Source organism: Neolamprologus multifasciatus, chromosome 6 (assembly GCF_963576455.1).
Source record: "Neolamprologus multifasciatus chromosome 6, fNeoMul1.2, whole genome shotgun sequence".
Lineage (NCBI taxonomy): Eukaryota > Metazoa > Chordata > Actinopteri > Cichliformes > Cichlidae > Neolamprologus > Neolamprologus multifasciatus.
The window spans coordinates 10,066,007-10,091,398 of record NC_140444.1 but is presented as its reverse complement, the minus strand read 5'-3'; the positions used below and the strand labels follow the sequence as shown (position 1 = coordinate 10,091,398).

At 40.1% G+C, this 25,392-nt stretch overlaps 3 protein-coding genes across 4 annotated transcripts; all 3 read right to left on the bottom strand.

The window, feature by feature from the left end:
- Window positions 1–68: 68 nt before the first annotated feature.
- On the bottom strand, window positions 69–4,376 carry LOC146516418 (afadin- and alpha-actinin-binding protein). The gene is made up of 13 exons (XM_085162202.1): window positions 4,079–4,376; window positions 3,921–3,973; window positions 3,672–3,772; window positions 3,529–3,597; window positions 3,318–3,441; window positions 3,155–3,233; window positions 2,944–3,064; window positions 2,436–2,580; window positions 2,221–2,324; window positions 1,971–2,132; window positions 1,635–1,749; window positions 1,397–1,559; window positions 69–1,233 (listed from the first exon to the last, which is right to left on the bottom strand). The coding sequence occupies exons 2-13, from the start codon at window positions 3,967–3,969 to the stop codon at window positions 1,137–1,139; spliced, it is 1,329 nt and encodes a 442-aa protein (XP_085018328.1). The 5' UTR covers window positions 3,970–3,973; window positions 4,079–4,376; the 3' UTR covers window positions 69–1,136.
- Window positions 4,377–5,632: 1,256 nt separating this feature from the next.
- On the bottom strand, window positions 5,633–12,882 carry LOC146516417 (guanine nucleotide-binding protein G(I)/G(S)/G(O) subunit gamma-10). 2 transcript variants are annotated; one of them, XM_085162215.1, is made up of 3 exons: window positions 12,663–12,882; window positions 12,017–12,143; window positions 5,633–7,228 (listed from the first exon to the last, which is right to left on the bottom strand). In XM_085162215.1, the coding sequence occupies exons 1-2, from the start codon at window positions 12,750–12,752 to the stop codon at window positions 12,018–12,020; spliced, it is 216 nt and encodes a 71-aa protein (XP_085018341.1). In that variant the 5' UTR covers window positions 12,753–12,882; the 3' UTR covers window positions 5,633–7,228; window position 12,017. The 2 variants fall into 2 exon arrangements, with proteins under 2 accessions (XP_085018341.1, XP_085018340.1); XM_085162214.1 differs by having other exon boundaries at window positions 5,633–7,231; window positions 12,663–12,878.
- Window positions 12,883–15,793: 2,911 nt separating this feature from the next.
- LOC146516416 (uncharacterized) lies at window positions 15,794–24,811 on the bottom strand. The gene is given in 15 exon segments (XM_085162177.1): window positions 15,794–17,033; window positions 17,141–17,216; window positions 17,314–17,473; window positions 17,562–17,804; window positions 18,934–19,082; window positions 19,335–19,543; window positions 19,700–19,877; window positions 19,879–20,015; window positions 20,509–20,940; window positions 21,397–21,711; window positions 22,137–22,568; window positions 22,661–23,434; window positions 23,881–23,968; window positions 24,069–24,132; window positions 24,683–24,811. Coding segments are annotated over 13 exon segments (3,189 nt in total). The 5' UTR covers window positions 23,945–23,968; window positions 24,069–24,132; window positions 24,683–24,811; the 3' UTR covers window positions 15,794–17,013.
- Window positions 24,812–25,392: the final 581 nt, after the last annotated feature.

The following is a 25,392-nucleotide window of genomic DNA, read 5'->3' as shown; positions in this document are numbered from 1 at the left end:
TCCAGTCCGGCGACGTTTTCGGCCCCTTCGGGAAGATGACCCAGTTTTTTTTACTTGAAACAAACACCAGCAGACAAAACGGCTCGCGTTGCGCACAGAATTTACGACTAGTAATTGCACATGGTGTGACCTCACCAACAGCTCAGCAGCCAGTCACGTGAGCACGTGTCCAGCGCGTGCGGCCAATTAAGGTGAATTTCCTCCAAATGTTTGCGCAGCCCTTGTCGAGGGTTAATGGGTACATAGATTTCATTTTCTGTACGTAAACATATTCAACATGCTTCAATATCAAATTATATATGTCAGTATACAAACTTTTTCATTATTGGAATAAACATTAAAATAAATTATATTTCATTTCGATAATGACTTAAAAGTTAAAGAGCCAGAAATACATAAATCATAATTCTATATATGTAGATGCCTTCTCAGTGCCCATCTTAGTCCAGTTTAACTACTGTTCAGAAATTTTGGATTATACTTCCCCCCCCCAAAAGTTATGAATTTGCTGAGCTTCCCTGGATCCAAATAAGTTAAACCAGTGATAAAGGCCGATGGCATCTTAAAGAACCTCATGGTATCACCCTTTAGTTATGCAGCTATAGTCTCAGACTGCTGTGAGATCTCCCATGATTAACTTTCCACCACTCCTTTTCACTCCCAATGTTAATATGCCACTATTGGATGTTAACTTATGTACTCTCTCCTGTTTGAATTTGGTCCCCTCTTGTCGTGCAAAGTCTCTATGCTCCTTTTACCCTTGTGTTGTCCTCGGGATTCCCATATACTTGTTTGCCATTCACCCATGGGTCATTTTTGACCTGAGGACAACAAGGGTTTAACAAGTCATAGCAGATGGCTGCCTGACCTGGTCCAGATCTTGGGTCGTCATCCTGTTAAAAGGGAGATCTTCCACTCTGCTGTTGCAAAGTGTTGTTCACAGCAGGGAATTACAGTTCACTAAATTCTTGAGGTTCTCTCTAAAATATAGTGCAAGTCTGACAACTTTAGATCACAGGAAACAGCACTGCATCCACATGAAAAGAAAAACAAAAAACAGTGGAGTTAAATAAAATTCAATATTTATTGTCAATTCTAAAAAGGGGAAATTGAGTTTTCTGTTGAATAAAATTGCATTAAAATGACCAATCTAAATGTGGAGCATGGGGCGTGTGCCCAATCCTGTCTGCTCCAGCGTCCCATGTTTCTGAGTGCTGATCAACATCTCTGGATCTACACAATACAGAAACAATATTTAAAATAAGCAGCATAGTTTGCAGTATATACAGAAGTTGTATCTGTTTTCATGTCACAACCCCCCCCAAAAAAATACTTTGTTAAATAATTATTGCATGAAAGGAGTGCAGGAGAGAACTGAAGAGTCATATCGATCAACCTGCAGTTGTATGGTAGATTGAGGGCAGAGTAGAGCTCAGGAGTGCTGGGGGTTTGGACTCTGCCTCTTCCCTGATGTAATCCAGCAACGGTCCCTGACTCAGAGGTTGATGGAGTAAGGGGAAGGCAGCCAGATATGTTGGTGGGTCCCAAACCCGACAGACCTGGAGTCAAACATGTGTGTGACTTCAAAGCATTTGACGTAAATTATTTAAACCTATTAAAATGACTTCACTCACTGAGAGCAGTGCTCTCTCTTCTGTTGTTGTTTGGCGCTCCTTTGTTAAACAGAGGTGAGTCACACAGATATTGCTGCTTGAGAAGAGAGGCTCTCTGTTGCTCAAAATCACAGCGCTGCAGACAAAACATTAAAACACAAAGCAGAAAAACAAGTTGCATAAGAGAACCACTCGAAAATGTACAATCCTCCAGTGTGATGGTGTCCTGATAAACAGGATAAACTATTTTTTTTATATTATTTTTTTAGACAAACCTTATTAGGGAACTATCAGAACTGACAGCAAATGACATTTATATAACCCTTTATAAATGAGTCTGCCTTATTTTCTTCAAACCTCACGGCTCAGTCGAATGGCGGCATCAGTGAACGACTGACGTTCTCTTTCAAAAGTCCTCCTCATATGATGGAGCTCTGCCCAGCGCACCTGAAGACGTTCCCACTCTTCCAAAAAGTAGCTATCAGTAAGTTCGGAGGGGATGGGTGAAGCAAGGGTATCCTTCAAAGAAATGAGGGGGAAAAAAAAAGTCTGAGACTAGCAAAAGTTCACAAGACAAAGAATGTTACCTCATATTAGAGGGCAATACCTGCAACATTTGCTGCTGCAATCTGACAAGATGTTGACTCTCTTTCAGTTCAGCTTCCAGCTGAGCCAGAAGCTTTTCTTGGTCGGTGCCAGCAGTAGTCTGACCTGCATGAACACTGTAATTCTTAAAGGTTTTCCAGTCAACACTCGATACAGTCTTCTTAGACCCGACAATATTTCACAGATTGCTTTAAAGTGTGTTTAAAAGAGGTTTACCTTCAAACATGATGCCTTGTAGTAGCCTCTGCACTTTCCTCCAACTCTGAACAACCCCGCCTGTCACATGTTCACCAAGTGCTTCCTCAGCTTGATCCAACCTTTTATCTCCATCCTGGGCCACATCCATCGACTCTGACAGGGTCTTACATCAAAGTTTAGATAGATTTATTGGGATTGGGAAGAAGACTCTAATGTTAAAAATATTCAAAAGCTTTGAAAGTGTATTTATTATCTTGACATTTTAGTAGCTATTCCAGAACTTTAAACTTTACATGGTCTTCATCAGCAAATGTAATTTGTGGTTTAAGGCCGCAGATTTATGAATATATGATCAGTCACTATAAGGTTCATTAACTGTTGTATCATTCCGAATGTTTGCACCAGCAGGGATTGAAACTCTAAAAGGATCTTGTGGTGGGATTGTGTTTTCATTTGACTGTTTTTGGATCAGTTCATTCAACATCACTTATTCAGCTTCTCTGGTGTTAGTTAAGCCTTTGCCCACCTGCTCCATGTCGACTCTGAGTGCATGAAGTAAAGTGGTGAGGCTGTGACGCAGCTTCATCGCCTCCCTGAGCTCTGCTTCTCTTCGCTCCAGCATCAGACGCAGTGCTGCCTCTTCTCGTCTACGAGTTGGAGAGAGCAAGTCAAGATTAGGAAGAGCAATTTGGAGAGTCCAAGATCAGAAAATGCATAAAAATAACCAGCTAACGTACTTCGCAGTAGATCTGAATGATTTAACTGGCTGTTCTTTTTTGCCCCTGCTTCCAGGTGGAAAGTTTAGCACCTCTATGGCTGGATAGAAAAATATAACGGGTTGAAAGTTACAGGATGTGAGAAATATTTAAGAGGTAAGCAAACTGCTGGGGTTAATCTCACCTGGTCCTTTCTCTCTATGTCTGTCAGTCATCTGTGACAGTCGCTCCTTCAGTCTGTTGGTCTGCAGTTCTCGCCGTCGCAGCTCCGCTTCCTGCTGGTTACATTGGAGCTGCAGATGGCCGCACTGACAAGTGGAGAGATATACTTTAGGAATTGGAAATGAATATGAAGGCATTCATTTAGAAAACCCTCGCACATGCTTTCATCTTACTTTGACCCGCTCGCATCTCAGCATGTCCTGAAGCCTGGCCACATGCTCATCCATCTCTTTTAGCTGCTCCTAGAGGGAAAGAGTTCACCTTGTCTCCTTAATCTGAAACACAAATCTGTGCTCTTAAATTTATTGTAACACACCCTCAGTGAGTCTCCTTGTTCCTCTCTATCAGCCCACCAGGAGGCACTGTGGGGGTGCGCATTTAGAGGGTTGAGACTGGGATCCCTAAACAGATGAGAGTCTGCAGGAGAAACACGAAAAAGCAAGTAGGTGGAGATAAGGTGAAATATGAATACAAATATGTCTTTTTTTTTTCTTTTTTTTTTTTTTTATAAATCTGTGGTCTGGAAGCTTAGATAATGTTCTTTCAAGTGAAAGGATGTCATTACCTGAGTACTCCTGTCTGTCGTCTTTTCTTTGGACAAACCTGGAAGCCATCTGGCTGCAGAATTCATATAATAGCAAAAGGTAGATGTTTTTACAATTCTAATTGATGTGCACAACACCTAGGAAATGCTGCTATATATAACTTTACAAAGGCTCTCACCTGAGCAGCAAAACCTCCTCAGGTGAGTCCAGCCTGTGTTCACAGGTGATGGCACTTTTGTTAATTATCACTGACAATGATGAATGAGGAGACTGCAGCTTTAGACCATTATTCAATCAAACTACTTATTATAAAAGAAATTCCACTACTACTTCTCACATTGTTGCTGTGGAGATTGAACAGCACAAGATTCCTGGGGGTGCATGTGACCGACAACCTCCTCCAGTGTCAAAGCTCACCAGCACCTGCACTTCCTACAGAGGCTAAAAAAGACTCATCCCAACCCATCAGGCTTCACCACTTTCTAGAGTCACCGCAGAGAGTGTTGCATTCGTCAGCAACATGAGAGTAGCAGTGTCTCAGAAAGAACGGCACTGACAAGATTATCGGGGTCTCACTGCCACCATCTGGGGATCTGGCAAAGGAACGCTGCCCTTCATGGGCAAAAAGGATCGTGACGGTCATCACTCACCCGGTCACTGGTCGTTTCCCCTCCTGCCTTCAGGCAAAAGGTATCGCAGTATAATGTGAATTTACCCAACTGCCATCAGACTGGTCAATTCATAATGTACATCATAAATGGATATAGTACAATAACCTAAGCACAACTTAGCTTTTTCAATTCAATTCGATTCAATTTTATTTATATAGCGCCAAATCACAACAAAAGTCACCTCAAGGCGCTTCATAGATACAGAGAAAAGCCCAACAATCATATGACCCCCTATGAGCAAGCACTTTGGCGACAGTGGGAAGGAAAAACTCCCTTTTAACAGGAAGAAACCTCCGGCAGAACCAGGCTCAGGGAGGGGCGGCCATCTGTGCGACCGGTTGGGGTGAGAGAAGGAAGACAGGATAAAAGACATGCTGTGGAAGAGAGACAGAGATTAATAACAGGTATGATTCAATACAGAGAGGTCTATTAACACATAGTGAGTGAGAAAGGTGACTGGAAAGGAAAAACTCAATGCATCATGGGAATCTCCCGGCAGCCTACATCTATTGCAGCATAACTAAGGGAGGATTCAGGGTCACCTGGTCCAGCCCTAACTATATGCTTTAGCAAAAAGGAAAGTTTTAAGCCTAATCTTAAAAGTAGAGATAGTGTCTGTCTCCCGAATCCAAACTGGAAGCTGGTTCCACAGAAGAGGGGCCTGAAAACTGAAGGCTCTCCCTCCCATTCTACTTTTAATTTTTACTTTTAAATACTCTAGGAGTATTCAGGATTCTTATATAAATGTAATGCCATGTTAGGGGTTTTTTTGACAGCTGCACTAGAGCATTTTTACATGGTCCCCTTTTTGTTTTTCTGTGTTCATAATTTTGTTCAGCAATGCATCTGTAATGTATCGACTGAATGCCAATAAAGAAATCCTGATGTTTTTTTCCCAGTTTAATGTCAAATTAAAAGCAGTACCTCTAACAAGAGCAGCAGTGATAATTTGAGACGTCTTTGCAGTGTCACACTGCTGTAAGTCAGTGTTCGTCATCTGTCCCGTGACTTTGAGCTTGCTGCTGTATTTTGTTTTCAAATGCATGAATTGAACAAATGCAGCACATTATCAACATTTATTTTATTGTTGTTTTTTATGAAGACACTGCCGTTATCAATATATTTTTCTTGATTTATAGAGGTGACACATGACAAACTGATGCTGGTGAGATCCTGGAGATTTATGACATGTGGGCAGACACTTACTAGTGCACAAAAGTTTGGGTTAACTTAGAAACATGCCACTTGCATACAAGACAGATGGTCACTGGAACTGGCTCAGTGCATGCCTACCCTAAATATTCATTTAAAAATCATAAATGATTTCATATTCAGCTGTTCAGATGGCTTTAATATCAGATTAAACCACGTTTCAAAATGACATCAAACTTTTGAGCATCACACTTGATGCTGTTCCTCAGATGCACTTTACACAATATATGATCGGGAAAATGTTGATGTTTGCATATCCTTCAGTCTTTTCACTTTGACTATAAAACACCTGAGACTGAACCTTCTGACCTGCTAATGTGCGAGTCGTAAAATAAGTCAAAAAAGTGACACTTCATAATAATCATTTTCTTATGCTATCTGTGCAAAGGATTAACATTTCCTTAAAAAAAAAACATAGCATACAGATTTTCATCAGTGTTCAAAAAAAAAAAAAAGTAATTTAATTTAATTTCTTTTGAAGGCTTCCCACAAAAGCAACGTTTATAAAGATACAGACTAACAGCAGTGAAGCTTTTGGTTGATAGTAAAATGATTCCAGTGTGGAAAACAACTATTGCAACAAGTCATTGCATTGGATTCATTAAATACAAACATTATCAGAAATATGTTTCTAATGTCATATACATTCATTTTCTGCCACTATCCAAATAGTGTAAGGCCATAATGTGTTTTTAAATTAAAGACAGGTACAGATACAGGCAGGTAAAAGCACGTCTAATGGGCTCTTACATACATACGGAAAACAGCGGGACAAAATGTTAATGAACAATCACATGCCCTAAAGCGAGAGGTTAAAAGTGTCGTAAATCAGATTATTAGAAACACCTTTTACATAATCACAAATACATGAGCAGTTTCTTTTGGCCACATATAGACTTAGTCCTGTGTCTGTAGTGTTAATGTCTGTGCTTTGTAATGACACACTTGGCGTGGATAACAACATGTTCCTATTGCTGAGCAGCACCTGCTTTAAATTAATGATTGATTGTACTTCCACGTGTTACGCAGAATACAAGAGGAAGTTACACTTGCACTGGCCGTTAAACATGGGCTGAATTTCACTGACTGGAAAGAGACACTGTTCAGTCAGTAAATGGAGAGTGGACATGTTAAGGACTAGGTAAACCCAGAGCGGCTTAATCATTAGTCAAGTTAGTGTGAGAAACAACTTTTTTTTTTTAAAAACATGTAGAGTTTAGACCTGCTTTTATGTAACAGATTGGAGTTATGATGCCATTAGTTTGTCAAACAAGTGGAATAACTGCCCCCCCCCCCATAATCCCTCCTCCCCTCTCCCAAAACCCATAACCCCCGACCCCTGTGTGCATCATCCCAAGAGGTGCTGCAGGTAGATCTACGGCGGCAAGAACTAGAAGTGAAGAAAGCCTTCAAAGAACAGATCCAGAAATCCTCCGCGTCTCCTTCTGCTACACACACAAAAAAAACAGAAACATGGAAAAAGAGTTAAGCTGCAGGCCAAAATGACAAAAATCAGTAAATCAATAAAACAAATCTGATGACATCTCATGATTTACATGCATTTACATGTTATGAAGGTGGTTCACTTGGTACCAAGGTACATCGCCATGGTAACTTATGCTGCAGAATAAACCTGCTCCAGAGGAGTGCATGTTTGAAATTCGAGATAAAAAAGGTATGAAATCACTGCCTACGGACCAACCAGTTCTACAGAGAACAGCTTCAGCATTCCTAGAATATCACTCAGACCTCCGTGTGTAGACAGTAGGAGGACCAAAAGTTGTTGTTTTTTTTTTTTTTTAAATTATCATCTAAAGCAGCGGTCTCCAACCTTTTTTTGCGCCACGGACCGGTTTATGCCTGACAATATTTTTACAGACCGGCCTTTAAGGTGTCGCAGATAAATACAACAAAATAAAACTAGTACCTGTACCGAAAAAAAGAAGATTTATTCATAACATACGTGAAAAGACCCAGGAAAACCGAGTTAACGATAAAAACGATAACAAAATAACGCTGAAAACCGATAAAAACCCTGAAAACCATACATTTCACAGCTGAGCCTCAACTCTCGCGGCCCGGTACCAAACGACTCACGGACCGGTACCGGTCTGGGACCCGGGGACCGGGGACCGCTGATCTAAAGTTTTTTATCTTTCTCTAATGAGCATCAATAATACAATAAATATTCTTAGACTCATCTTTATTTCTTTTTTTCCCCCTTGTTGGCTGCAAACAATTTGAAAACATTTCATTGTTCTAAAAGCCTTAATGCTCGCTCCTAAACCAGAGCACTGATTTGTATGTTTTATTCTTTACTCTGGCTGCAGCTGAAAGGATGAACTAAAACAACTATTGTTGCTTTATTTACACAGTCATCTTTTGTTTTATTGCCAACTTTCCTTTTTGACTTCAAATAGGCCAATCTTTATTAACAAAGTAGGTCTATTCTGGTCTTACTTACAAACGTGCTTAAACAAATTACTAAACAAGTGGACACGCACTCAGCTGCTCTCAGTTTGTATTATGTGTGTAACCTCTTCATATTTTTCTAACATCACAGTTTTATCCTTGCAAAATCAGCCACGCTGCTGCTAAACAGACTTATTTGTGTTTGTGGTCGTTTGTGTCAACACGCTCCATGTGACCTCTCAGCCTGACTGATGATGTTAGGGTAAATGAAGCCAGATAACAGAAAGATCACAGAGGAGAGCAATGACAACACCACTGTTGGTTTTTCTCGGAAACATTAAGGTCAGGAAAATTCCTAATTGTTTGTATAGTCAACTCACATTCAGCTCTGAAACACACGCATATCTGACCAGGCCAGACAACGTTAGGGTTTTTGCTGCTTAGTGGAATACGTTTTAGCCCAAGCCAAAAGAAAAACACGAGTACTTTGATATAATATTTTGTTCTTATCAGTGTTTTGCTTAAAGCACATCTTTGTTTTTCAAAATGTTAGAAATAACACAGAAACACAAGTTTTTGTCAATTGCTTCCTTTTGTGTAACACAATAAAAGCACACACACTGTTGTAACACACAATAAAGCAAGCTTTAAGAAACAAATGAAGCAACACTTCAAGTACTGTATGCTATGTTTATCTCTTATCTGTTTTTTCTACTTTTTAATTTTAACTATTTTTAATAAAATATTCAAATATTATTTACTTATTCTTACTTAAAATATTATTTTACTATTGTACCTTTTACTTTTATTTTCTCCTTTTTCGACATTTTTAAAAGCAGATTTTATTTGTCTTTTATTAGTTTTATTATGTCTACGTGATTCTCTTATTTTGTAATTATGGGTTTGGTTTTTTTTGTATTTTGTGTTTTCAGTTTTGTCACTGCTGGTTCACTGCTGCACATTTTTGCAGACTACATAGTCCATTTGCCTCCATTGAAAAGCACTTAACTTTGGTTTTAAATTTCATATTAAAATTAGTGACTTAACTAATTCACATATTTAACAGGGAAATGCTCCACCTATGTTTTAAGTTAGGTTTAGGTTTAAGAAGCTTGGAAGTGAATTAATATTACTGAATGCTTAATCATGCTTTGTGTACATACCAAAAATAATTAAAAATAATGACAGTGTAACAGCATTGAGTGTGGGAGTAATGTTCTGGGTGGTTTGTACTGTAGCCTTATTGGAACACGTAAATAAAATACGGGCATCATTACAAGTATTATCAACACTTGGCCTTTTCCTGTGGTGACAAGTAAAAGTATTTCATGTGCTCTTAGTAGCACATGCAGTTTGGCAACCTGATGTAATTTCCTGGAAAACTCCACCCAACCTTAACAGACAAGTGAAAACTCCAGTATAGCTGTACTGGGTTTATATTCTTAGTGCTGGAGAAACTGTGGAAAAAGCAATGCCGACATTGTCATTTGTGTAAAACATAAATAAGTTTGAGAAAATATGGGGGCAAACGATAACATTTCAGTAAAACAATGGTTCTATGGATGTTTTTTGGATGTTTGTAATTAAAATAAACGGGTCAGCACAATGGTGCAGCAGCTGGCGCCATCAATTCACAGCAAAAATATTTGGGGTTTTAATCCGTTGACCTGCTGGGGCTCTCCTGTATAGAGTCTACATGTTCTCTCTGTGCCTGCATTGGCTGGCTCCAAGCATGAACATCTTTGCATTAGCGCTGTGATAAACTGGTGACCTGTCCACAGCTACAACAGGCCCCACTCATGACCCTAAAGAGGATAAATTTGTTAAGAAGACTGATGGATAGTATACACTTAAATGGATGTACTCACATATGTCAATAAAGAAATAAAACTGAACTTAATGTGTTTTTTTTGTCCCATTTTTATTCTTTCCATTTGCTTCTGTAGGGTCAGATAATGTGTAAATATACTGTTAATTTCCACTGTTCTGCTGATGACACACAGCTATATGCAAATACAAAAATCTTTTGAAGGGCGAGGACGAGTAAAAAAAAGCCGCCCCGGCCTGTTCATAGTCTGTTTATATTCTAGCCTATTTGCCCCAAAGGCTGGGTGGAGCAACCCTAGTGTTTGTAGTAGTGCTCAACAGCATGATCAATTCACTTTTACCAACAATAGAAAAATTTGGACTGTGAAACATATTTAGGGGCACATGTGCGCATAATACGACCAGCCCAACTAGCCTCTTTTTATCTCAACTAAAAGCCTGAAAACAATTACAATTGTAATTACAATCATAATTACAATGAAAACCCTCACAGCCTTAATCAAACCACCTGATCTCCAGCCTTTCTTTTATTTAGAATCAATTAAAACCAGTCCAAATACATGCACACCATCAGGACAACTGACTACTTGCAGAAATCCCATACAGGCACAGGATGAACAGTGAGATGCCACCGTGGTATCTTTAAATTCATCAGATTTCTTGTAAACTTTGCTGCAGGGTGAAGGCAGCTAACCTCAGTAACTCCTAGCATGAAAAGCTAGAGTCCTTCATGTTTGTAATTAAAGCTTTAATTAAGTTATTTTAAGCTTTAGTTAATATTTTTTTTGTGTGTGTATGTAAAATAAAACTGTAAAATTAAAGCCGTTTTTGATAACATGGAAAAGAACAAACAGGCCTGTGGGAGAAAAAAAAAAGCTTTTCAATCACGTGCCCAAAGTTGCGACATTGGATGCCGCTAAGACTTGTCTCTATGACGTTAGATGTTGGATGTCACAAAACTTTGGTTGAGTGATTCCAAATCTGAGGTCCTTTTATTCATTTCCACAAACCTGACCTGAAGCTTGGAAAACAATCATGGAAACCGGTTCTCCTACATTGAGGACTCTGCTACCAATCTGGATGTGATGTTTGACTCAGAGCTTTGTTTGGACAGTCATGCCTTCTCTAATTAAGAGATATTACCAAAGTTAAAACTGTTTTAATCCCAAGCAGACCCTGAAAGTCATCCATACTTTCAACTCATCACGTTTGGGCTTGTAAGTCACTCTGTGTGAGTCTCAGCCAAAAATCTCCAAATTCAAAGAGACAGAGTCACATCGCTCCCATCCACGTGACACCAAACTCACTGTCTGTAATTGTACGTTTGATTTTATATTTTCCCCAGTTACCTTTATAGTCTCTGTGGGCTAAATTAAGTTCACTGACCGGAAAGGTGCTCTAGCCTGTGAGCTTCAGGTCAAGCAGCGTAAAACAAACTTTGCAGGAAGGCGACACATAGAAACACATTTGTGCATTTTTGGAGTCACCAACTGAATACATGCAAATTCCGGTGGCAATGAAATGCACGCAATTTGCGCTGCTGTGACTTTACCACACAGCTTCCTTGTGATGTTGTTGTAAAGGCTCTGAACCTTCCTCCAAAACGGATGTGTTAGCAAGATAGCTCGACATGTATAAAATGCATTCCTTGAGCAGAGGAGCTATGCACGCTTGACAATTTTAAACTTCAAATAATTTTATTTACTTTTTTTTTTTGTTTTTAAATCAAATATCAGGAATGTACTTTAAGGTAACACTACATTATTTGATACCATCTACTTCAACTGTGTGTGACCCATATATGTATTAACCCCCTAAAAATGTCCATTATGTCCATTATAAATGCCTCCCAAAATGCAGAGTTTTAACTGGGTCAAAAAAGTCCATTATGACCCAGTTAAAACCCTGCATTTTTTTTTCGCCCTAGTTTAATTAAATATACAGTTTTATACCCCCACCAAATGAAACCTCCATGAAGGAGCAAGCAAGCCTACCTCAGAACAGGGAGCAGGACTTGGGGGGTCTGAAGGGATTATCACTGGAGGGGACGCCCATCAGGAGAGGATCCTTGGAGGCGTTTTGCATACAGAAGTTTTTCAGATCTGCGGCAGCCTGGGACACCTGCAGAGCCAGACACACGAGTGTGTGTGTGTGTTGGGTGGGGGATCATGAAAACAAAAACAGAGTATTTGTGATTCCTGCTGCAACCCTTTGTACTACCCACTCTCTCATTTACATGACTAACTGGCTCATTTTTTTTGCATAACATTTTCAAGGAACAGTTCCATACACGAACGGGTGTGTCTGCTGTGTATCTTTGACAGATTATGCTCACAGTCTCCTTAAGATAACCAACCCAGGGAGGTTTAACTTTCAGAAATTCCATAAACGGGTCACTTCTCCTGACACTTTATAGCGACTTTCTAAAACAAACTAAAAAGCAGAAGAAACTTGTTCGCTTGTAGCTGCGATTTAAACTACCAGAAAGCAATCTGTGAGTCTTAAGTGTAACTTAGTGTGGACAACTTTGTTGAATCTACGGACACAGCGTCACTTCTACTGTCGGTCTCCGCCATTCAGCAGCAAGAACAGCTCAGTCTTCCGTGTTTGTGTGTGGGTGTAGCAGGGGTTCGTTCGTACCTTGATCCTCCGGATACTGGCCTCGAACCGGAGCTGCTTCACAGCTCTCTGGGCGATAATTAAGTTGTTGTTGGCATTGTTGTTAGACATGGCGACGGCTGTCGGTAAAGACACGTTGAAGGCTGTTTCTTATAAACTGCCACCACCGAGCGAGAGGAAATTTACCCCTAACGGCTCCAAACTAAACCCGAGAGGGGAAACATCGTCCACTCGTCAGTGCCCCGCCCCCGCTGTGCCAATGAGGCACTGGATTGGACTCTAGACCCGTCAATCAAAAAGTAAACTCGGAGACACGCCCCTGAAAACATTAACCATTATTATTAGTTTCCTAGAGAGCAGATCTCGAGGGTATCCTGTGACCTTCAGCCACAACATTTATCACATCACTTAACGTCCACCAGTGTGATAGCCATATCTACAATAAAATACGTGAAAATAAAATAAGTGAGGGTAAATGACTCACTGAACACAAATCTAGTGTTTTGTTGGAGACAGCCAGTGTAGCAACAGCAGGGTGTAATTCAGGGATTTTTACTTTGGTGCCTACACAATAGCATGAAAGATGGACATAACTTCCAGATCTGAAAAGCCAAGCCAAGGTGAAAGTGTGCTAACTGTTGCCTTCTTTTTAATACCACCAGGGGGCGACTCATGTGGTTTCAGAAAGACTTGTAGAGACGAACATGGGAAAATGGTCCAGGGCTCACTTAATCTGTGACCTCAGTAAACACTTTCCCAATGGGTTTATGAGCTTAGTTGATACTTTCCAGTCATACTGAACTGAAAATTAAGTCTGTTTGAATTGCAAATGATGGTCACTCAAAAAGTCTGACAGGATTATACAAGATCTGCTCCCTGGGTGTGTAGTTTCACAGTACTCATCCACACATCGCTCATCATATCCACTTTTAAATCACTAAGTTGGAAGTGGCAAAAATGCTCACCTCGAGTGCTTGCAATAGGACCATACAATAAGATGGTCCTGTTGTGTAGGATAGGATAGAATAGGATCATACTAACAACTGGGTGACATCAAACTGGCTAGTAAGTGACTAGTTCAGCACTGTTAAAACAGTAAGCACAGTTCTAGTGTTAGTACTGTATCGCTATGAAGGTGATATCTCATGAACATTGTCACTGCATGAAAACTTGGTCTAGCTATTATCTGATAACTGTTTTGCATTGTAATCGAGGGCTAAAAATTGAGCCAACACGGAAATGCCAAAAATTGTAGTTCCTGGAGTAACTTCAGGATGGCTTGAAAAACAAATCAGTCCCCACAGACTTCCACGGTAAAAAAGGCCAAACCAAAAGTATGTTTAGAGCCCTGTGTAAAAATGGTGTTGGGCTTTATTTTGGGCTTCATAATAAATGTGTAGTGGGTGAGTCTTTTATAACTTATCTGTCTGGATTTTGCTAAGATTTGCTTTGACTTCAAAAACCAACATAACTTTAATTATGCAAGAGGATCCTTGCCTACAGGCTGTCAATCACTACCTGTAGTTTAGAACCCATTGACATCACCAAATGCTGTGGTTCCTCCTCTGAGATGCTCTTACAGGCTTTTATTGAGCCCATCTTCAGTTGTTACTTGTTTGTGAGTCTTTCTGCCTTCAGGCTTTCTTCAGTAACTGTAAACCATGGTCTACTAGGGTTCAGATCAGGTGACTGACGTGTCTATTGAAGAATATCCTATCTCGTTGCCTTTAGAAATTCTTGCAGTATTTTGCTTAATCTGAGCAGAAAGTAAAATCACATACACATCACCAGGAGTCACATCATCAGTAAACACAAAGTTAACTTGTTTCTATTCTTAACCATACGTGCCAAGGCCATGACATTACTTGGTGATGTGGTATACTCTGGATCATACTCCTTCTTTATTTGACCACTCGTGAACTCTTCATTATCTTGCTATATGTTTTTAAGTCACGATGTTAATGCAGTACTTTTGTAAAAAATCTCAATTCAAGCTGGAATCTGCACTTCACTCATATCTAGAAAATTCAGTGTTGCAGTGTACAGAGGAAAGATCACAGAAACAGTCATTGTCCAAAAGCTTACAGACCTGATTTTCATCATGTAATACAAATGACAACCTCATGGTGACGCCAGAGGAAAAGTCATCTGTTAACCAAAGTCATTCAAATCCTCCTTCTTTGACTGTTGATACACATCCCAAATTTAATGGCAGTTTATCAAAATATGGAAAATCAGTAAACCAACCCAGAGAGGAATCCAGTTTTTTTTTTTTCAAAAGATTATATTAGTTCCAGTAATAAAGAAAATGTTTTGTGAATATAATAATAAGGTTGGATATAATGTACTTAGCATATAACATATGAAATAACATTAAATTCTACAATGTAACATCAGTTTGATTAAATCATATAGAATGAATTTGAAAAAAGGATTTAATTACATGATAGAAAGTCTTTCTGATATTACAGGATGTTACAAGCTCACCGAGCTGATTTATCCCCTAAAACAAAAAGAAGAAATGGTAGCATTTATTACTTCTAGGCTGGACTACTGTAATTCATTATCAGGATGTCCTAAAAATTCCCTGAAAACCCTTCAGCTGATCGAAAATACTGCAGCAAGAGTACTGACACAGACTAGAAAGAGAGCAGATTTCTCCGATACGTTTCTCTTCACTGGCTTCCTCTTAAATCCAGAATCAGATTTAAAATCCTCTTCCTTACACACAAGGTCTAGAATAATCGGGCCCCATCTTATCATAATGATTTTGTAGTATTGAATCACCCCCATTAAAGCACTTCACTCTCAGACTACAGGCTTTATTGTGGTTCCTAGAGTATTTAAAAGTAGAATGGCAGGCAGAGCCTTCAGCTTTCATGTCCTTCTTCTGTAGAACAAACATCCAGTTCGGACTCGAGAGAAAGAAACCGTCTGTATTTTCAAGATTAGGCTTAAAACTGTCCTTTTTAATGAAGCATATAGTTAGGCCTGGATAGGGTGACTCAGAATCCTTAGAGTTATGCTGCATTAGGTTTAGGCTGCTGGGGGATTCCCATGATACATTTAGTTTCTTCTTCAGTCACCTTTTCCACTCACCATGTGTTTATAGACCTCTCTGAATTCAGTTATTAGAAATTATTAATCTCTGGCTCTCTTCCACGGCGTGTCTTTATTCTGTCTTCCTGGCCCCACCCCAGCTGGTCATGGCAGATGGCCGCCCCTCGGTGGGCCTGGTTCTGCTGGAGGTTTCTTCCTGTTAAAAGTGTGTTTTTCCTACCCACTGTCACCAAAGCAGTTGGCCATAGAGGTCATATGTTTGTTGGTGTTGTGATGATACAGAAATTCTTTTATTGCTGCCATATAATCTGCATTATTATAATTGCATTGATAACATTCTTTACAGCATTATTTCATCTAATCATATTTCTCACAGTATTGATATTGCATTAAAGTTGTTTATTGAAGATGTCCATTTGAGGATCCTTCCATTATGTTAACTTTTATTACAAGTACGGTTAGAAGTATTTCATACACATTGCATATTTGTGCTTATTTCGAGTTGATGTTCGGTTCATTAAGGGTCTTAAGCTTCACTGGCGTGACTGTCCAGGTGATACATGCTGAGGGAAACTAGAACATAGAAGGATAACTGCAATGCATGCTTACAATACATATAACACATATAATCTAGGAATGTGTCAGGCCTGAGGCCTTAACTCATTTGGTGTCTTACTATATTTTACTCTACTTGGCAACAGATGACCAGAGTCAATGATTAGCCCCAGAGACCCTGAGGGCTTGAGGTTTATTACCTTGCATAGAAGGTGTTACAGAAAAGAGAAGTTCTATGTCTGTTTATAGCCATTAAAGATGTACAAGATGTACCATTAACTGTGACTAATGTCTGGAACCTATTTTAATCTGTAATTGACGCGTTTTCTCTGTTTTCTTTGTATTATTGTAGGGTCTATACCTTACAACATAAAGCACCTTGAGGAAACAGTTGTTCTGATTTGGAACTATATAAATAAAATTGCATTGAATTGAATTAATACCTTCTCTGCAATTTTCATACGGTGCAATGAAATCTAATGGGTATGATTAGAGTGTGTGAACTGTGATACTTGGTGGCTTTGCAGTTTATCACCCAGTTGGTTTCACATTCCAGCATCAAGGTACAGTTTTTACAAATAGGATGCATACCTTATTTGGACAGTTTGCAGTCATACAATGAAAAAAAGCCCAAATGGAACATAATATCAAAAAATGTGTAAAATATTTGAGAATATTATATTTAAATCATCTCTCTTGTGGAAACAGAGTTCTGGCAGTTAATATCACACTACAGAATGTTATCGGATGTTCCAGATCACTCAGCTGGCTTGTCCACTAAAAATAAAGAAGAAGAAGAAAAAGTTGATATGGCAGTTATTAGTTTAATATAAATCACTATGTCAAGACATGAGCTCTGAATCCAGGTTTTAATTCATACTCACAAGTAATTGGTCCAATGGTGACGGGATTCATAAAAGCTGAGTTGGAAACAGAGCGACGTGCTCTACTTGTGCACGACTACAAAGGGCAAAAGAATGAGAAAAGAGATATAGGATTTAAACCAGAGAAACCATTTTGGATTATGGAGTACTGCTAAATGAAATGTGGAACTCACTGGTACACAGTTGTAGTTCCTCTGGTTACACAGGCTGAGGCTGCAGTGAAGATAAATGTCTCTGTATTCACCCTGGAGCAGGAAGAGCAGAGCAGAGAAACGAGCTCGGAGGGATGAGCCGCTTTCAACTATTGACACCTTTTGGCGGTCAGTGGGACACCTGTGAGAGAGGAGGGAGGAGATCAGCAGGGTCCACACAATTCACTGTATCTCACAAAGCATTGGTGAGGTTGGAGAGATGCACATACTTGTTCTGGATGAGAGGATATTGTGTGGGATCATCAGGATTTGGTGAGTGAGTGGCGTAGCAGTCCTCCAGAACAGCTGCCAAAACTGGGTCTATGTCCTCCACAGAGACGCCCACGTACAGAGGTGAACCCACTGGGAGGAAGACTTGGCCTGGTGGATAAGACTCAGTGTAGTTGGAGTTGCGGAACAGAGACATAGAGGCTCGAGCTTTTGGACCCGAACCTGAAATTCCTCCAGTGAACCTGACAAAGGGAAAGAAAATTATATAATGCAAGGATCTCTCAGACACTACTTGCTGCTATTCTGTCTTTTTCCTGGTTTGTGTAAGAAGACAGCTTTGGATTTGTTTTCTTCAAAAGTCTGATGGTTCGAGCCCCAGCTCCTCCAGACCATATGCTGGAAATGTCTTTGGAGATGGTGCTAAACATGCATCCATTGGTATGTGAGCATGTGCAGATAAAAAGTGCTTCAAGTGCATAGATTCAAGTAGTTGAACAAGTGAAAAAGCACTGTCTAAATAACAGATTATATAGCTGATTTTAATTTTACACTAGAGTTTTAATCCAGTAAACATGTTTTTGTTATGTCTGTGAAGGTTCTCAGTCATCCAGGTCATCGTAGTCAAAGGAGCTTGCAAAGAAAAGCGTCTGGACTTCTTTAAGTTACTTGAAGACGTTTCACCTCTCATCCGAGAAGCTTCTTCAGTTCTAAGGTCAAATGGTGGAGAGTCCCATTTGACCCATTTGAGTCCCATTTGAGAGTCCCATGTTTTTGTTATGTTAACTGACAAATCTCCCTTTCTGACTGGAAAGAAGACTGTTTATTTAATTTTATAAACTTTATTTTATAAAGTCCAAGATATATATTTATTTTGAGCAAAAGGCAAAGTCTCTTGACGAAATTGTGCGACTAAAAAGACATCCGCACTGGTAAAACGCTGCCTCCTGGTGGTAATTGTTTGTTAAATTCTGCATTGAATAATTACAAAACATATCTTTAAACTACAACTAGGCAGCAAACTGTTAATTGGATTGAGTAAACAACTTAATGTGGAGCTTTCTAAACAAGCTGTAACGTTGTTTGGAACGTAGCCTCACAACTAAAAGCACTTAAGTTTATGCATGAAGGATCTGAAAATGACTTTCAGTGGTCATGTTAAATTACAAACAGCCCACAGTAATGCATGCTTACTCTCTCATAAATGGTTAAAAGAAACACACAAAGTAAACAAGATTCATCTTAATTATTGCAGTTTGGTAACAGAATGATTGAAAAGAGTGGGGTAATAACTATACTATTATGCACATGAGAGCCCTGAATTTTAGAGCTACATATACTAAGTGATGCTGCAGTTAAATTCAATGAACTTACAGGTCTGGCCTGATAGCTACATTCAGGCTGGCGTCTGTGTCCAGGGGATAAGCACAGGAGAAGGGAAGACCCACAGGAAGAGCGAAGGACAAATTAGCCAGAGGGTAGATGAATAAACTGTTGAAGTAGATGACATGTGTGCTGTTGGTCTGAAAGACAGATGATGACATTTTCAGTCAGTTCAGAAATCATGTCAGCTAGAGAAAGTCTAATCACCAGAGACATGTCCACACAGGTTAATACAGTGAATCCTGAGCTGTTGCTCACTTTTTTCTCCTTGGATAACAAAAAAGCCATTTGATGCCAAAACACAGTCTACAGCCACCTTATCATAAATTAATTGAGCACTAGTGTTTTTTAATGGGACAGTTAAACAATAGGAAAAAGAAATAAGTCTTTACCATCAGCACATTTCCACAGGCACCTGCCCGAGCCTCCATTTCATACCAAACATAATCATCACGGACTCTGACCCAGGAACAGTTGCTGGAAGCCAGGTTGCCCGAGAAGGGGTTCAAACCGGAGGATGACATGCTGCCCATATGCAGACCAACTTGGATTTTATTACGGCCACAAATTAACTGTGAAGTCTCGAGTGGAGGCTGCTGGACTAAAGTAAAAGACACGAGGTCACTAATAAAAAATGAAAGCAGATGAAATAGGAAATACCAAATGAGGCCAGGATGAGTACTTCCATGTCATAATATAAGATAAGATAAAAGATTTCATTATTGAAATTTTTCAGTATGTAAGAACTTTAACTTACATTCACATACGACGCTGGCATCTTCATGGTGACCACAGTTGTGGACTCCAAGCCCGTTGTGTCTGCAGTCAGTTATTGATGATTCATTTCCAACACAGTATACATCGTCCAACCAGATGGGTCCACTGCCCTGTCCAAAAGCTGCACTTTGTAATGCTGAACGAGCACTTCCACAGCCCTAGCTGTCTGCACACCACTTTAGCATCATTCAGGTCCCAGGAATCATCACACACTGTGCCCCACTGTCCATCATTGAAGATCTCCACTCTGCCAGAGCAGCGGTTCTGACCGTTGACCAGCCTCACTGACGAAGGAGCTAATAGAAAACCAAAAGAAGGAACACTGTCAAATTTTACTGGAGTATTTTTCGATAGTAGTATCTGTACTTCTACTTAAGTACAGGTTTTCTGTACTCTTGCTACCTGTAGTGGTGCTGTAAAAGATGCCACCACTACAACATGTCAGTTCATGAAATTTCTTGCTTCTTAGATATTCCAGGATCATCTGTAAGTGATATTAATGCAAAGTGGAAACTCTTAGGAATCACAGCAGCTCAGTCACAAAGAACCATTCTATGTCAAGTTACTGAGCAGTGTCTCTGTGAGTAAGCAGTATGTTAAAGCAGTATGTTAAAGTGTCCAACACTCAGCTGACTCAATAACTGCAGTGCTCCAGACCTCCTCTGGCATTAACAGCTGTGCAAAAACTGTGCAACAGGAGCTTCTTGGCATGGGCTTCTGCTCTATCTCAAAGCCAGACAGTTACAAAGTTGGATTTCACTCTTTATAGCTCCGCATGTTCATATTTACCTTCACAGACGACACCAGCATCCTCAGAGTGACCACAGTTATGAGATCCAAACCCTCTGTGTTGACACTCAGAGAGCTTTGATTCGTTGCCTGTGCATGTGACATCGTCCAACCAGATGGGTCCGCTGCCCTGTCCAAATCGTGCGTTTGTTGGTGCTGAGAGGACCCTGCCACAGCCCAGCTGTCTACACACCACCTGGGCATCCACCAGGCCCCAGGCATCGTCACACACCGTCCCCCACCGTCCACTGTGGAAGATCTCCACCCTGCCAGAGCAGGAGCTGTTTCCATTAACCAGGCGGACCTCCCCCTCAACTGCTGTATTGTTGCCCACTGGTGTTGTGGTAGTGATGTTAGCAGGCACATGTGTGGTGGTGAAGTTCTGCGGCCTTGGTGTTGTTGGAAAAACAGTGCTGTTGATTCCTGGTTGGACTGAAAGAAAAGTGTCTTTGAACTAAAATGACAAACTCAGTTTGCACTTCCATCTAAATTAATGAGGATAAGCTCTTGTTAGTACATCTCAACATTATTGTTTTCTCACAAACTCCTTGTTTACTTTGCATTTGACTCCATGTGCAGCACAACAAGTTTATATTTAAATGGTAAATTAAAACAACAAATGAGAATACTTTTCTCATCAGTTAGATGTCAGCAGTAAGAAGTGGAGGATGGTGAAGGTGACAACATTTGTTTTGAATTTATTTATAATTTGTTGCTAATTACATAGTTTTTAGGGGCATTATATGTGGATCCATGGAGATATTGCCATAGTAAGTGTATCTTTAGTTAAAAAATGGTAAATTAAAGCAACAAATGAGAATAGTTTTCTCATCAGTTAGGTGTCAGCAGTAAGAAATGGAGGGTACCTGAAAAATGCATAAAATATACCTTCACAGATGATGCTGGCATCTTCATGGTGACCACAGTTGTGGGATCCAAGCCCGTTGTGTCTGCAGTCAGTTATTGATTGTTCATTTCCAAAACATCCTACATTGTCCAACCAGATGGGTCCACTGCCCTGTCCAAAAGCTGCACTTTGTAGTGCTGAACGAGCACTTCCACAGCCCAGCTGTCTGCACACCACTTTAGCATCATTCAGGTCCCACAAATCATCACACACTGTGCCCCACTGTCCATCATTGAAGATCTCCACTCTGCCAGAGCAGCGGTTCTGACCGTTGACCAGCCTCACTGTTGAAGCAGCTAATAGAAAACCAAAAGAAGGAACACTGTCTATGGGAGTACTTCAGAGGAAAGGTGGACTTATTAGAATAATATAACAATATAATAATATATATAATATATAATAATATAACATAATCATCTTCCTACTATTTATTTTACTTTGGCTGACAGGTGACAACATGTTATTTTAAACTTATTTTTAATTTGTTGGTAATTTGATAGTTCTTGGGGGCAGGGTCTGTGGATTCATGGAAATATCTTCATAGTAAGTTTATCTTTATTGAAAAAATTCTCATAATTCAAGACTAAAAGAAAAAATTGTTGTGTGGATAAAAACCTGTAGTAGTATGTAACAATAAATCATCTTAGTTCAGTGTTATCCCAAATGCACACACGAACAAAGTTGGATTTCACTCTCTTTAACCCCACATGTTCATATTTACCTTCACAGACGACACCAGCATCCTCAGAGTGACCACAGTTATGAGATCCAAACCCTCTGTGTTGACACTCAGAGAGCTTTGATTCGTTGCCTGTGCATGTGACATCGTCCAACCAGATGGGTCCGCTGCCCTGTCCAAATCGCGCGTTTGTTGGTGCTGAGAAGACCCTGCCACAGCCCAGCTGACTACACACCACCTGAGCATCCACCAGGCCCCAGGCATCGTCACACACCGTCCCCCACCGTCCACTATGGAAGATCTCCACCCTGCCAGAGCAGGAGCTGTTTCCATTAACCAGGCGGACCTCCCCCTCAACTGCTGTGCTGTTGCCCACTGGTGTTGTGGTAGAGATGTTAGCAGGCACATGTGTGGTGGTGAAGTTCTGCGGCCTTGGTGTTGTGGTAGGTAAAACAGGTGTAATTGTGTTCACTTCTGTTTAAAATAATAATAATAATCATGCACTCAGAAACCATTGAACCAACTGAATCATCTACAGGTTAATCATATTTAAAGCATAAGATTACCTGCGCAGTATGCGAGGCGGCATGTATATGGCTTCACAAGTTTGTAGACATAGTAGTTTGCATGGCAAAGTTTAACATGGATGGTGTGTGACCGAAAATGGCAGCAGCTGCCTTCCCAAACATTGCACACAGTGCGATTCACAATTTCACCTGACCATGTGGGATGAGGTTGTGTTATCCACAAAGGCGCATGAGTTCCACACCTGTTTGATTCGACACACCTCTCTGGAATACGAGCACTGGTTTGATTCAAAAACAGGCGATACCAGCCTTGCCAGTTTATATCTTTATCACAGTGTAGGACCTCAGTATTTGTGTTATTTGTTGAACGCCAGTCATCATTCAATGTTGCGTAGTTCTCACAAGGGTCCACACATTGGGAATTGATGCAGTCCGTGCCTGAAGGACAAACTGTGTTCCCACAGTAGAACTGGACAGATTGGGAAGAGGCAGCTGGTCTGTTCTTGGAGGAAGGCTCCGGACATTCGTATGAGCCTGGCGTGTTATGGCAAATCTGAGGTGGTGTGCATGGTGAGTTTGGGAGGGAACGCTCATCAATGTCCACACAGCCCTTCTCTGAGGACCAGTGGTAACCTCGGTCACAGCAAGAAGAGTCACTGCAGAGTTTTGGGTCATAGCAGGTGAGGCCATCACCTACAAAGCCATCTTTACAGATACATGAGAGGGCGTGGCCGGTGAAGGTGTCACCTCTTTCCTGTGACTCCAAGCAGGTGGCTTTGCCATGACATGAATCACAGCTGGTCACGGGAGTCCCTGCAGACAAAAAAGTCACAGCACTTAAATACAAGTAAGACTTTTTGATTCAAAATCATTTTGAAAAATCTTTTGAAATCTCACCACAGTGTAAAATATCTGAATTTAAAAAGAAGAAAGATTTGAGTAATTTAGATAATTCATCAAAATAACTCTTTGGAGGCATTCACGTCACTGTTGAATACTCTTACTGAATATGAGGTAAATATTTGTCTACTTTCAAACTGATATTTAAATAACATACCTTACCTAAAAAATCTCTAAAGGAGAAATGTGAAAATGTAAAATTAGCAAATTCATTATAGTTTGTCTGGAGCAAATATTTAATTTTTTAATTTAAGTGTCTTAATTAGAGGCACAATAATTGATGAAGGAAAAAGTACCATTATAATAATTACATTAGTCCATTTAGAAAATGAATTTATGTCTAACTAGAGATGATTTACCTGAAGAAGTTCCTGTGAAAATATGCACAAGTATGAGTAAAAACAGTCCAGAAGGCGTTCCCATTATTGATCACATCCACGACTCAAACTGCGTGAAAAAGACAAAGATGTTGTTTTAAAACTGCATTTTTACATTATGCCATCTTATTCTGTATTAAATCTATAACTTCTGATGTGTCTGTACTTACCCTGGAGAGAATCCAGCGCTTAAGCTCACAGAGAGTCTGAGGATGAGAATTTATTGGCCTGTTTCTGTGTGCAAAGGACAAATAGAAGTGGTTGATGGGGAAATATTTAAGTAGGTAAGACAAAGAACTTATTCATATGGCATCAAAGGAGTTACTCATTAATCTAAAGAAAGAAAAAGAATCACGTCCACAATGAAAGGGCACATCCACAAAGCCGAGTCATTTTTATGGTACAACAATCAGTCATAAATTGATGTTTGCACAATCCAGCATTTTCTCACACTTTGTTCATTTATAACCATCTCAGAAGATAAAGAGTACACTAAATTTTGTACAATGAAGCTATCTGCCGGACATTCAGAGATGTTGTTTGATCCAATATTCTTATCTCAAGTTCCTGTTGGCATCCAGACTTTCAACTATTCAATATTTCCAGTGACATCAGGTGAACCCTGCTGATAATCATGCATGAATTTAAATGCCCCAGCACATGTAAGTACTTTTACAGTTAGACCCAAAAGTTTTTGGATAAAGACTCGCTGTTGTTGTAAGTTTGACTGTCATAAAACGCTGTGTGGCAGGCAGGAGATGAGGACTCAAAATGCAGGACTCACAGACTCGAGAGATGAACTCAAAACCACAGCTTTATTTGCTGGTTGCAGAAAAACGAGCATACAAAGTAAACTAAATTAAACTGGGGAATAACACACTAAACTCACAGGGAGACCCATGTGGCATGAGGGACGACGCAACACTCAGAGAAACACAGGGTTTGAATACACTGGGAAGTAACGAGGGGAATGAGACACAGAAGGAGGGCACAGCTGGCAGAAATCAGGACTGACGAGACAAGGAAGCAAAGCAGGACACATTCACATAAGACACGGACCTTTAAAGTAAAACAGGAAGTATGACACAGAGACGTGAACTTGGCACAGTGGAGACAGCAACTAAGAAACACAGAGACATAAACCACAAGGCAGAGGTCTAAGAACCAAAATACACAGAGGGAAATACTAAGCTTGGAACACAAGAAACTAGACTCGAGGGAGTAACAAAAGACCAACCATGAGAACATAATGCACAATACAGAGTGACAGAAAACAAGAAACTCAAACATGCAAAGACACAGACTTACACAGAACAGAGGGGGCACAGAGAAACATGAAGGGCAAGGGATCAAAACTAGAAACCATATAATAACTCACAAGTACAATAATACAAAAACCACGAAGAACTAAACACGCTGGGTCAGGAGACCCAGGACCCTGACATTGATGTTGTGAAAGGCTTTCATCTTTAATATGAGGGGCTTTACAAACAT

Bases quoted from the DNA above. Each gene is read 5' to 3' on its own strand.
- LOC146516418 (XM_085162202.1), bottom strand. From the start codon at position 3,969: ATGGCTTCCAGGTTTGTCCAAAGAAAAGACGACAGACAGGAGTACTCA. The intron at 3,598-3,671 runs GTGTGTTACAAT...CTTTCCCTCTAG, and splicing joins AACAAGGAGACTCACTGAGG to GAGCAGCTAAAAGAGATGGA. The intron at 3,234-3,317 runs GTGAGATTAACC...TTTTCTATCCAG, and splicing joins ACATAGAGAGAAAGGACCAG to CCATAGAGGTGCTAAACTTT.
- LOC146516417 (XM_085162215.1), bottom strand. From the start codon at position 12,752: ATGTCTAACAACAATGCCAACAACAACTTAATTATCGCCCAGAGAGCT. The intron at 12,144-12,662 runs GTACGAACGAAC...CTGGCTCTGCAG, and splicing joins CCAGTATCCGGAGGATCAAG to GTGTCCCAGGCTGCCGCAGA.